Genomic DNA, 13550 nt, shown 5'->3' on the forward strand with positions numbered 1-13550 from the left:
CAAAAGACACATTTTGACTTATCACCTTAATTTTTGTATGTTTTGTAAAACATGTTTCAATTGAGCTTGTGCAACACTTACGTAATCAGGACAGACTGGTTCTCACGATCTGCAATCCACACCATAATACTTTAATAGCCTCATTAATTTCATGCCAGTGCACATATGTTCTCTTATTTTTTTTCCTTTAAAAACACTTGTGTCTTTGATCTTACCTGTGAGCATGAACTGATAGGCATTGTCAGAGATGGAGAAGATGTGGGGTGGAGCCTCAATCCTCTTCTTACCTCTGTATCCTGCTACAACAATAGCATCATACACAGGCAGCCACTTGTAGGGATTCACGACCACACAGAACAACCCGGAGTAGGTCTGTTACAGAAGAAGAGATAATCTATGTTTAGCCATTTTAATATGATTACTCCTTTTAAGTTCTTTGAAATGCAGCTGAGAACTCACGTAGATCATCCAGGATGCATAACGCTCTTTGAGGTTATACAACACACAAGGCTCGTTGAGGTGGGTCATCATGGCCATGTCCTCAATTTTGTCAAACTTTGGAGGATTTCTGGGGTGGATGTCATCCTCTTTGACTGTTACAGTCTATTGAAAAAACACAAATGATGTTTTTTTCCCCAAATGATTTCATTCAATTAATGCAGTGTTTTTATTTTATGTGGAGTTTGTAAGTTTTTTTHAATAATATGATTAACAAGAAGATTTACCTTTTTCGATTCCAGTGTTTCAACAGTGGCTTGGCCACCCTCCCTCTTTACAACTTTGCACTTGAGATACATTTCATCAGCATCCGCCACGAAGTAAGCTGTTTTAGCATCAAATGGAGCGGTCTGAGCCTCAATCCTCTCCCTTTCTGGCTTCCGGAGGTAAATGGCCGCTGGGCCATAGGCCTCCATCTCCGCATCTGTGCTCATGGTTGCACTATTAGTGGAGCCTAAACATATGAAACGTTTTTAATATAGCCACACAGTAAAGACAAAACAAAATTACATCAATATAAATTTATAACTGCCTCCTGAAAAATTACCTYAGCTGATGCAAACAGAAATACTTCAGTGTCCTGAGGTGCCAAGGTGCTACAAAGTAAAAAACATAGTTGGGCACAGGTTTTGTAAAGATTTTATAACTATGTAAGATAATGTAGTGTTTTGGGCGTATAATTGTCCAGTACAGAAACTATATGTGTTCATAGATTTTAACTCAAAAGTAATCAGTAAAGAATGTTTTACATAAATTAAGTGGTATGCTGTTAAATTGTATCATAAAAAAATATATGGAAAAATTGTACTACACTCACCTGTCTTAGATGCCTGCCAGTTAGAGCAAATGTCTTGGGCTTCTGCTTTTATATACAACAGCCCAGCCTCCTCAGCATATGTTCCCTGCTCAGTTTGGTCATGAATGTTTGACACCTCATTACTTGAGGTTGATGCTGTCCGAAATAAACGATTGTTTCATATTTCARGATCCCACAGCAAATGGGTAGYCTAGATTAGTTTTAATTAAATRAATAATTAATTAAAACTACATCAGTATTACATGTGGATTSTATAATATTTGATGTTCTATACGCTAGCAAATTTTTTAAACTTAATTCATTTAAAAGAAAATTGTGACGCTTCTGCCATAATTGATTTATGTATTACTAAATTAACAGCTTAGCCCCCTTAACAAAATTTTTATCTTGACCCTGTTTAAAAAAGGTATTGGTCATGTTTACAGTTTACCTCCTGGTAAATTGCAAGAATGTACTTACTGTGTTTAGACTAGGTTTAGAGGTAACATATGTGAACCTTGTACATTTTTATATCAAATTTACAAGGTTTCTCTGAAGGACTGAAATGCCTCAGGCATCCAAAATAGAATGTTAATTAATGGACTTTCCGTTTGAACTGGATAGGTGTTGTAAATCTTCTTGGAATGGACTTTGAAATAAAGCCAGCTAAGGTCATTTAACACCAGAAAAAAATGGTTCTCATAAATATCATTAATGACCATGGTTTAAGGGAGATAAAAATATATACATATATGGAGAGTACTTAATTTAGGAAGTAAAATATTGGGTATTTTCTTAATGCTAAAAATAATCTTGGATTGTAACCACGATGAGGTTCATGTTTGAAATTCTGCAAGACCTGGCTCATAATTTGTTCTATTGCAGTATATGATGATAATATTACCATGGTCAAAAATAAATTGAGCTTAGGCACGGAGCAATGATTCGTACGCACGGAGCAATGATTCGTGTTTGGCATAGGGAAGAAGATATATTTATAGTGCACATTTAGATATGTTGTTAGCACCAAACCCTAGGTTTACAGAGATTTATAATCTAAAATGTAATTTATTGTGTTAGATTATTTTCAGATAATGTTCTAAAAATAACCTAAAGTTCTTTTAGAGCATTAGCTTCTTTTTTTGTCTGTCAACCGCTTAGTCACCTTTAAGGTAAATCTCATTTGCTTGTTTCTGAGATGTTCTTTAACAACCCATTGACTCTCTTCCACAGGGACAGTGTCATATGTGCCTGTGTATATTCCCAGTCATCTGAGTCATGTCTTCTACAACAGGCTTTAATCAAGAACAACCAGATATTTGATACATTTTTCTTGAAGATGTTTGAACACAGATAGTCATCCAATCAAGTTTTTTTGTGTGGCACATTTCTGCTAAACAAAACTGCCGTGTTCAAGTGCTTTGAACATGGCAATTAAATGTACTTTACATTGTTAAAACATTAAAAAGCATCATATAGTCAACAGCGGAGTCAGCAGTGAGGTTGTTTATTCTGTCCATTGCAACAACATTTTTACTGTCTTCTACATTAGTGAAACCAAATAACTTCAGCAACACATGGTACAACACAGAAGAGTCAGCAGCTTGGGGCAAGATTCAGCTGTACGTTTGCACCTCAAGAACAAATCACACCTTTGTTGACAATGATGTCCAGGTTCTGGACAGAGAGAACATATGGGTGGAAAGAGAGGTGAAGGAAGTCATTTTTGTCAAAAGGGAAAAAACACTGATAGAAAGCGTTGCAGTTTCAGCTTTCAAGCATCTGCAACCCTGTTTTGAAACGTATTCCAAATAAATTACTCATTCCGTTTAGACACCTATTCAGGAGTCTTTGTGAATTTTGGAGATTCACAGTTGAGCAGCTTGGAGGCCCATTTTTTAAGTACATGGAGACCCAGCGTCCTTGTAGCACATTGACTAAATCAATGACTCTGTCTTCCCTCACCTGGCTCCTTTGGGTCTCTTGCTTGGTGTGGGTTGTGTGCTTGGACACTTGGTTGTGATGAGCTTCATTAAAAAATTTGTGTAATTCTGGCTGGTTGTTGTAGTTTTTGTTATATTGTTAAAACTTAGACACAGTTTTGTTTTCCACCAGGAAAATTATTCCATGTCTTGCTTGAATAAATCTTAACTAGAGATCACTATTCATGTATATTTTGACAATGGCAAGCCTTTAAATAGATTTTTATTGAAGCTCTGTTCAAAATCACCTTTTTTTGGTGAGGTGCAGACTAATCATTCTTCTAAGTTCAAAAGCTGTAAGAAATATGTTCTATCAAATTAAGTAATTAGGCACTTCCAATACAAAATGTAGGAAGATAGACAAGCTTGTTGACTGCACCAAACAATAGAAGCATACAAAACAAATCCTCAAATTAAAGTTGATTACCTTTGTGTTGCATGAAATAATTTCAGGATTTCCCACAGAAAACTTGCTAAGCTAGTTTGTTGGGGTGAAAAGGCATTCCTCCAGCTGCACACAGTGTTTTCATCATCTATCCATTATCATGCATCCTTGTCCGTAGTGGGTTCCGGAGGGGTACTGGTGCTTATCTCCAGCGGTAAACAGGCGAGAGGCGGGGTATATCCTGGACAGGTCACCTGTGCCCGCCGTATTGTTGTTTTAAAAATGTTGACAGTAAATGTAGAAATATCTACACAACTATACTGTTGAAAACAACAAACAAAAAAAAAAAAAACACAATTAAAATAAATATTATTTTTCCCCCCTTCTGTTAAATCTTAACTAGTAGATCTAAAAAGGCTTTATATTGCCGATCACATTTAGAGGCAACCAAAGGCATAAATGAACTCAGCAGCCACTTGAACACCCCCAGAAATTCAGGGGCCCCCATAAACATAGCATTTTAACATAAACCATAGAACCAGAATTTTAACACTTGTTTGTTTACTGAGAATTACAGTGATAACAATTTTTAGTGGTTTATCTGTCAGTTTAAATTTATATGTTGTTATTTTATAAAATATAACAATTTGCGCTGTTGTCTTGGCCAGGGCACTGTTGTAAAAGATACATTTAAAAAAAAATATCAGTGGACATATACAGCTCCCAATGCAGAAAACTCCCAGCACAGATGGCTCATCTAAACTGTGAGGGAAAGAAAGGCAGCTTCGTACATCGAGAAGCAGTGTGCCACATTAATTACTGCCCCTGTGCAACAAGTAGTGTCCTGAAACCTTTTATTTAGTAACAGAAAATAGGAAATGTATGTAAAAATAGTAAAAGTGAAAATAAAATACTTTGCAGAAAGTTTAAAATTCATCCATTCATCCTTTTTCTTACACCCATATCCCCCTGGGGTTGGGAGGGGTGCTGGTGACTATCTTCAGATGTCAACGGGCGAGAGGCAGAGTACACCCTATACAGACCACCAGTTCATCGCAGAGTTTTGAAAATGTTTGTATTAAAAACAAAGTCAACTTGCTACACTGACAGGGAGAGTATTTCCCCTTCGACAGCCAAGCCAAGGCAAAATCTTTTATTTTGTGATGAGTGGACTTTTTTCTGTGTGTCAGGGGCAGGACTTGAAGCACGTAAGCTATTTTGTCTAATTGTACCTTAGCCATATGTACCAGGAATTAAGAGAGTTACTTCTGCTGCTACTTGCAAGAGAGTAGGCGGAGTCTTTTTATGCTTTTAAGTTTGCAAAGATTAAAAATTGTTTAACATTTAAACTTAAGATTTTAAGGACCTAGCAAGTTTACTTTGCAAAAGTGCAAAGAACATCTTCATAGTTATATTGTTTTGTTACCATAGCTCCAATCTGATGCTATGAGTTTAATCTTGAGTTTGAGCTCTGTTTGTTCACAAATATCTCAGCAAATTACAATTATCACTGATTGCTTTTAATCTCCGCCATTGAACTTGGCCCTTGTGGGGATCAAGCTTTTTAATTTTGACTCTGTTTAAACCACCACCACATGAACACTGTCCCACCGAGAAACGAAAACAAAAACTTTTATCAAGTTTCAGCGCAGACACCATGGTGCCAAGCTTAATGCTCAACCTAGAATGAGAGAATGCTGAAAGTAGGGGAGTGACCACATATGGAAAGAAATAGCTTATGACATGATCTGGCATTATTATGATAGGCTACTAAAATTACTTACAACAACACGGAACTTCTCCATCGACCGCCACCTTATTGTGGCGGAGGGGTGTGAGTGTGCCAGTGATCCCAGGTGCTATGCTGTCTGTGGCTTCATGCCTCTGGTAGGGTCACCCAAGGCAGACAGATCCTGGGTGAGGAACCAGACTAAGCGCAGCCCGAAGACCCCTTATGACAGACAAGAATGTTAGACTTAGTGTTCCCTCGCCCGGACATGGGTCGCCGGGGTCCCACTCATGTTGGTGAGCACCAGTGGCATGTTGGTGAGCGCCAGTGGTGGAGAAAGTACTCAAAAAATTTACTTAAGTAGAAGTACAAATACACAGACAAAAATGTACTCAAGTAAAAGTAAAACTGCCACATTAACATTTGTACTTAAGTAAAAGTAAAAAAAGTACTGGCTTTTAAAAATACTTAAGTATTAAAAGTAAAAGTACTTGCTGAATGGATTACCTAATCGCTAATATCATTAAGTGTACCGATCGTATTTAGTTTTAATACATTAGAAATGTGCCATTTTAATGAACAATGCCACAGATAAAGCATGTTTTTATTATGGTTACTCTGTAACTTAGTTTAGATTTAGATATGTGATTCTATGCATCATAATTTCAGGGATGGAAACATCGTCTCCTGTCCTAACATAACATGAACTTCACTTTTTTTTGCTACTAGTGGCATTTATATTTAAAGAAATCCAACATAAATGGGATGGAAAGAAGGTGGGTGGGAGAGGACAGGCAACCAAGGAGCCAGTAGCAGTGTTGTAGTCAAGACCACCTACTCAAGACCAAGTCAAGACCAGTACCCCGCGCTACGTGACACAAAAAAATTTACTTTTACCTATCAAAATTGCTTCTCAAATTGATCTGAAAGATCCACATTCCTATAAAAAACTAGATATTAAATACTTAGAGCTGAAATAAATTTAATCAGTAAAGATCCGTCCAGAAGAATCGGATCGTTCCTGAATATCATACCACTATATTGCACTTTGGTACCAGCTGACACCTGTTGACTGACACCTCAGTCAACACCTCCACACAATAATTCAGGGCATGGGTGACAGCTTTTTTTCATCGCAGATGCAACATGTGTCTCTGTACAGCTAGCTTTGCTAGCAAAATGTCCACGGAGCTTACCTTTCTTTAAGCTTTCCTTCCAAGTGACGCTAAAAGTTGGACGAAGTCCCCACCTTCTGTGAAAGCAAAGCTCTGCTGATTTTACATGTCGCCATATCGATTTATGCAGCGCTATTATATTACTGACATTAGACAGACATATTCTCCCGCTCAGAGGAAACCACTGTGCATGTCCTGGAGCTTCGAGTGCGAGTAAAGGTGGAGTCGATGGGTGACAACAGACATAAGTCACGTTATTGCTCGGATTTTACGGCGCCACCTTAAGTCCCTGAACTTCACATTTTAACGGAAAAAAAGAGCAATGCGACTTGGATGTAACAAGTAACGCGACAGTTTTGTAGAAATGTAGTGAAGTAGAAAGTACAGATACTTACTGTAAAATGTAGTGGAGTAAAAGTAGAAAGTATCCATTATTAAATCTACTTAAGTAAACTACAGATACACGAAAATTGGTGGGAAGTAACGAAGTACTTGTACTTCGTTACCAAGCGCTCCACTGGCGAGCGCTTGGTGGCTGGGCTTTTTCCCATGGAGCCCAGCTGGGCTCAGCCCAAGAGGAGACATGGGTCCCCTTTCCAATGGGCTCATCACCTGTCGTAGGGGCCAAAGGGGTCAAGTGCATTGTGTGATGGATGGTAGCCGAGGGAAGGGGCCCTGGCGGTCCGATCCTCTGATGCAGAAGCTGGCTCTTGGGACGTGGAATGTCACCTCTGTGGTGGGGAAGGAGCTGGTGTGAGGCTGAGAGGTTCCGGCTAGAAGTAGTCTGTCTCACCTCAACGCACGGCTCTGGTTCTGGAACCAGTCTCCCTGAGAGGGGCTGGACATACTTCCACTCTGGAGTTGGCCAAGGTGAGAGGTGCAGGGCAGGAGTGGGCATACATGTTGCCCCCCATCTCGACACCTGTACATTACGGTTTACCCCGGTGAACGAGAGGGTAGCCTCCGTCCGTCTACGGGTAGGGGGACGGGTTCTGACTGTTGTTTGTGCTTACAGGCTGAACAGTTCAGCTACCCACCCACCCAAGGGAGTTCCCTCCTGAGGACTTCCTTATTCTGCTGGGGGACTTCAACTCTCACTTGGGCCATGACAGTGAGACCTGGAGGGGCATGGTTGGGAGGAATGACACCCCCAATCTGAACTCGAGCGGTGTTCTGTTGTTATATTTCTGTGCTCATTACGGATTGTCCATAACAAACATCGTGTTCAGGCATAAGGGTGTCCATATATACACTTGGCACCAGGACACCCTAGGCTGCAGTTCGATTATTGACTTTGTCATTGTTTCATCGGATTTGCGGTCGTATGTATTGGACACTCGGGTGAAGAGTGTCACCACCACTACCTGGTGGTGAGTTGGCTCCAGTGGTGGGGGAGGATGCCGTTCAGACCTGGCAGACCCAAACGTGTTGTGAGGGTCTGCTGGGAACGTCTGGCAAAGACTCCTGTGAGACGGAGCTTTAACTCCCACCTCCGGTAGAACTTCGAACACGTTCCGGGGGAGTTGGGGACAATGAGTCTGAGTGGACCATGTTCCATACCTCCATTGTTGMGGTGGCTTATCAGGGCTGTGGTCGCAAGGTTGTCGGTGCCTGTCGTGGCGGCAACCCTCGAACCCAGTGGTGGACACCTTCGGTGAGGGATGCTGTCAGGCTTTGGAGAGGTCATGGAGAAAGACTTCCATACGGCTTTGAGGCGATTCTGGTCCACCATCCGGCGTCTCAGGAGGTGGTAGCAGTGCAGCACCAACACTGTTTGTAGTGGGGATGGTGTGCTGCAGACCTTGACTTGAAACATTGTGGGCCGGTGGATAGAATACTTTGAAGACCTTCTCAATTCCACCAACATGCCTTCTATTGAGGAAGCTAAGCCTGGGGACTCTGGGTCAGGCTCTCCAATCTCTGGGGACGAGGTCACCGAGGTGGTTAAAAAAACTCCTCAATTTCAGGGCCCCAAGGGGTGGATGATATTCGGCCGGAGTTCCTTAAGGCTCTGGATGTTGTAGGGTTGTGTTGGCTGATGCGACTCTGCAATATTGCATGGACATCGGGGGCAGTTCCCCTGGATTGGCAGACTGGGGTGGTGGTCCCCCTGTTCAAAAAGGGGGACCGGAGGGTGTGCTCCAATTACAGAGGGGTCACACTCCTAAGCCTCCCTGGCAATGTCTATTCAGGGGTCCTGGAGAGGAGGGTTTGTCAGATAGTCGAAGCTCGGATTCAGGTTTGTCCTGGCCGTGGAATGCTGGACCAGCTCTTTACCCTCAGCAGGGTCCTGGAGGATGCGTGGGAGTTTGCCCAACTGGTCTACATGTGTTTTGTGGACTTGGAGAAGGCGTTCGACCGTGCCCCTCGGGGAGTCCTTTGGGGGATCTTCCGGGAGTATGGGGTACCGGGCCCTTTGATACGGGCTGTCAGGTCCCTGTACGACCGGTGTCAGAGTCTGGTCCGCATTGCCGGCATTAAGTCAGGCTTGTTTTTGGTGAGAGTTGGACTCCGCTAAGGCTGCCCTTTGTCACCGATTCTGTTCATTACTTTCATGGACAGAATTTCTAGGCACAGCCAAGGTGTTGAGGGGATCCGTTTTGGTGGCCTTAGGATCGCATTTCTGCTTTTTTGCGGATGATGTGGTCCTGGTGGCTTCATCAGGTCGTGATCTGCAGCTCTCGCTGGAGCGGTTCGCAGCCGAGTGAGAAACGGCCGGGATGGGGATCAGTGCCTCCAAATACGAGGCCATGGTCTTGAGCCGGAAAAGGGTAGAGTGCTTTCTCCCGGTCAGGGAGGGTGTCCTGCCCCAAGTGGAGTAGTTTAATTATCTGGGGATCTTGTTYWCGAATGAGGGAAGAAGGGGGCGGGAGATCGACAGGCAAATTGGCGCAGTGTCTGCAGTTAAGCAGGCGCTGTACCGGTCCATCGTGGTAAAGAGAGAGCTGAGCCAAAAAGCGAAGCTCTCGTTTTATCGGTCGATCTACGTTCCTACTCTCATCTATGGTCATGAGCTTTGGGTCATGACCAAAAGAACAAGGTCCCGGATACATTCGGTCAAAATTGGTTTTCTCCGTAGGGTGACTGGGCTCTCCCTTAGAGATAGGGTGAGAAGCTCGGTCATCTGGGAGGGACTCAGTATAGAGCCACTGCTCCTTCTCGACGTGAAGAGCCAGTTGAGGTGACTTGGGCATCTGGTCAGGATGCCTCCTGGACGCCTCCGTGGTGAGGTGTTCCGGGCATGTCCCACCGGGAGCAGGCCTTGGGGAAGACCCAGGACATGCTGGAGGGACTACGTTTCTCGGCTAACCTGGGAACGCCTTGGGATTCCCCTGGAGGAGCTGGAACAAGTGGCTGGGGAGAGGGAAGTCTGGGCCTCCCTTCTTACGCTGCTACCCCCATGACCCGACCCAAGATAAGCTGAAGAAAATGGACGAACGGATGGACCAAGTATGATAACTAAATGCGTTGATCTTCTTGAAGGGTACAGAGGTCTCGTTGGCAAGGCGAGGCACCCTCCTTTAACAATGGTCGGGGAAAAACTGGTGTTTGTCCCAGCATGTTGTCATAAGACTTTGACTTAGCATTTTCTCTTTGGTACAAGGACAATCGCAGGTGGCTTTGGGATTGAGAATTTAGTTTCTTGTGGGTGTTACCTACGTACTCAATTATGCTGCTGAACTGACAAATCAAATTACTTTACAGATACAACACAATTGAACAGAATCCTAACAGACTCTTAAATAATAAAGAAGTTATTATTTAAGAGACAGTGTTACATCAATAGCTTTTGATGTAATAAGAACCATTGTTACATCAAAGACATAAATGGCAAAACCCTAATTTTCTTATTGGTGCTATGTTTAAACATTTTGGTATTAAAATGAGCTTGAAGGTCCTCTCTGTAATGTGATGCAAATGAAATGACACACATTGTTAAATCCTTTTTAGTCACAGAAGTGCAGGTGGTCTTGAATGTGCCCTTCTCATCAGGTTTCTAAAAATAGCAGTGGGTTCTGTTTTAATGACTGATTACATCTGATCCCTATTCAGGGACTGCCTGGTTAAGGGTTAATGGCTCCATTTGCTTTCAAGTTTTTGCTGATGAGCACATTAAGTCCACTGGYTGAGTCCATACAGATCATAATGGAACCATAAATTTCTGTAAAGTCAATAAAAAAGTATATAAATTCCAGTGTTYAAACTTTAGACCTCTGTTGAAGAAAACCTGTGAACAAGTACAGTAAAATTTAAATAATAAAACATAGGCGAAAACGATATTCTCCAGTTGTTGAATCCTATACTGAAATGCGCAATCTTGGCCAAAAGCAGATTGTGACTATGTTTAGAATTTTCCAATTACACTCAAGAACTTTCCTAATTGTTCACATGGATAAGTGATGWGATGGTTATCAYTGTATTAGTCTTTTTGAGATACAGCAGGGATCACTGACTATTTAATAATATTAAATATGATATACATTAGTCTCGTGTCAACTTGAACTTTCCCTTTGTATAGCTTCAGATGYATTTTTAAAGGCTTTTTTGTAGGAACCTATCTATGCATGTGTGGATTGATTTATGATGAACTAGATAAAGCATTTTGAGAGATTATATAATTWKAAATGTAAAGTCCTTTAAATAGATATGTTAGTATGCCAATATATYGACAGTTACTTTACCAGCTCCTAAAAGGATACAATCTCTAAAGAATAGTTTTGTTTTAATAACTGATTTCATATTGTTATGTGTATGTTTCACCCAGGCTCGCAACTTCAAACATTTAAATGTATAATGCAAGTTTAAAACGGAGGTAGTAGTGATCATTTACATGTAAAATTCATTTAGGGTTAGAATATCAAAACCACATGTGATTGATTCGTCTTTCTCTTTTTTAATTTTTTAATGTGCACAAATCTTTTTTTTTTCTTTTTTGTTTGTAATATACATTTTCACAGGTTAAGAGGATAAAAAAAATGAAAACACAAACTACCTATAAATAAAGTTTAGGACATTCTAAAATTTGAGTTAAGGAATCATCACATATTTTAGCAAAGAGTACAATTCAACGATGCACATGTTTATTACATTTAAGGTTGTTTTACTATTATTAACATTAGCAATGCAAAGTTTCAGATCTTAAATGTATGTAAGCTAAGYAGTACATAGAATTTTTATCTTAATTACTTTCAGTTTATGGTTAGCTATTCACAAAATTAGAAACGCAGCCATCACTAAATCTCTACCCAGCATGGAAAAGAGGGGTGCTGTGGGGGAGATATCATATTTTATAGACCGCCTGTCCAAATTATTTGATGACTGCTCACATTTTCAGGGTATAAGCTAGAGCAGCACAAACCAAAATAGGACGGCATCTGCTAGTGTTGCCTCGTGTGTCAGGGTGCAAAACAGATGACAGAGGCATTTTGAGTACTTATAAGTCGGACCAAATGAACGTTGACTGATTTTCTCACTGACTTGAGGCATCTGTTTTAACCACAGCTACATGTTCAGTTTTACTATGTAGTARATGAAGGGATACAGTGTAGCAAGTGAATATAAAATATCTTCCTGATACAGTAAGTGTTTGAAGAAGYCTTTACATATTTTAAAATTGGATTTGCTCTTGTTTCGATGTAAATTCTTCTTGGAAGAGCATTGCTTCACAATAGATCTAAAACTGCACACATAATTTAATGAAACAGTGTTAAATGTCTTTCTGCTAAGATGTAGAAGCTCAAAGGAAACTAAACTTTTTAAAAAAAAAAATTAAGGATGATCCCATTAACGTTTAATAAAAAATTTTCCTTTAAAAAGTTGATATATTCCTTGTTGCAGTCCGTGCAGTTGCCTAAGTTCACTAAATGCAAAACACAGAACTACTTTTAAATGTGTCCCTAAAGATATTCTAGCTCCAGTTTTATCTTATGCATGGCAGTTTCAGAGTATGTATATTTCTTTATCAGGTTTATATTCCTCTTAAAATGATAATTTTATAGCTTGCTCGAAAATCAAGGTCGCCATAATGCATGACTTAAGAAATTTCTACAGTGTTATAATGAAACTTGGTTTATGAATGTATTAAAATACTGTAAGAGAAAATGCTTCACTTGTCCTTTTATTTAAAACACAGATGTTGCTTTGCTTGTTTTATTTTATAATATTTAAACAAATACAAAGTTATAAAGCTGGCCTTGTGCTTTCTACTTTTTAGCCTCTGGTTCTGCACATTGTTTACATAAAAGTATTGCAATTGTTAAGGTCATTTAGCCAAAAATACCTTTTGAAAATAACCCTCGGTGGACATTATTTTTACCGTTGGTGGGTAAACTGACACCACTCCAATGTTATTCAAAGTTAGTGTTTGATCAATATCTGACTTTTGTCTTTCTCTGGAGATAAAAATCATTCTTACTTTAGAAAACAAAAGAAAGCTGATTTTAAAAGAACTCTTCTCTGTTGAGTAAACACAATTGAGAAAAAAATCTGTCCTTTATGGATAAGTGACTAACTCGTTCTAAAGTTATATTTTATGAAAGTGAAACAAAACCATTGAATAGTATTACATTTTAAAGATATTATTTATTGAAATAGTACATTATATGATGACATTTTATAGCTAGTTCATATTATATGAACCGCATTATAATGTTCCAAAAGGGAGGGTGTCTCTTACTCAGCGCTGTCAGACTAGAAAAAAAGAAGAAAAAAAGAATCAGTATAAGATGCCAGAATTAAGGTAGACAGTTTTCTCTCAGAAAGAAAGCAAGATAAAATATTTATCAAATAAAAATAGCTTTGCAAATATTCATTAAATTACAAAGTGTATGATAAAACAATATAGTCAAAGAGCTTGYGCTTATGGTATCATWTGTTTGAYATGTGATCTCACCTTTCCAGTATCACGGCTCTTGGCTCTGAGCTTGTTGACCTGAGACTCAGCGATGTCAGCACGCTCCTGAGCCTCCTCCATCTCATGCTGGAC

At 40.1% G+C, this 13550-nt stretch overlaps 2 protein-coding genes and 1 long non-coding RNA gene across 3 annotated transcripts in view; 1 reads left to right on the forward strand and 2 right to left on the reverse strand.

The window, feature by feature from the left end:
- The window catches only part of LOC108166488 (uncharacterized), a 27457-nt gene extending 14221 nt beyond the window's left edge, over positions 1-13236 (forward strand). The window contains exon 2 of the long non-coding RNA XR_001776842.1: positions 12827-13236. This is a non-coding gene — a long non-coding RNA (uncharacterized LOC108166488). The remainder of the gene's footprint in view (positions 1-12826) is intronic.
- Positions 1-13550, reverse strand: part of LOC108166487 (myosin heavy chain, fast skeletal muscle) — an 81068-nt gene that overhangs the window by 43731 nt on the left and 23787 nt on the right. The window lies entirely within an intron of this gene.
- LOC103468749 (myosin heavy chain, fast skeletal muscle-like) lies at positions 39-1373 on the reverse strand. Its single transcript, XM_008416031.1, has 6 exons — positions 1316-1373; positions 1046-1094; positions 726-952; positions 460-603; positions 216-372; positions 39-109 (listed from the first exon to the last, which is right to left on the reverse strand). The coding sequence occupies exons 3-6, from the start codon at positions 930-932 to the stop codon at positions 78-80; spliced, it is 540 nt and encodes a 179-aa protein (XP_008414253.1). The 5' UTR covers positions 933-952; positions 1046-1094; positions 1316-1373; the 3' UTR covers positions 39-77.

The sequence above is a fragment of the Poecilia reticulata genome, linkage group LG8 (genome assembly GCF_000633615.1).
Source record: "Poecilia reticulata strain Guanapo linkage group LG8, Guppy_female_1.0+MT, whole genome shotgun sequence".
NCBI lineage: Eukaryota > Metazoa > Chordata > Actinopteri > Cyprinodontiformes > Poeciliidae > Poecilia > Poecilia reticulata.

What these genes read in the sequence shown, in the direction of transcription:
- LOC103468749 (XM_008416031.1), bottom strand. Translation starts at nt 932, where the DNA reads ATGAGCACAGATGCGGAGATGGAGGCCTATGGCCCAGCGGCCATTTAC. An exon ending in AAACACTGGAATCGAAAAAG is followed by an intron (nt 604 to 725) that starts GTAAATCTTCTT and finishes TTTTTTCAATAG; the next exon opens with ACTGTAACAGTCAAAGAGGA. An exon ending in ATGCATCCTGGATGATCTAC is followed by an intron (nt 373 to 459) that starts GTGAGTTCTCAG and finishes CTTCTGTAACAG; the next exon opens with ACCTACTCCGGGTTGTTCTG.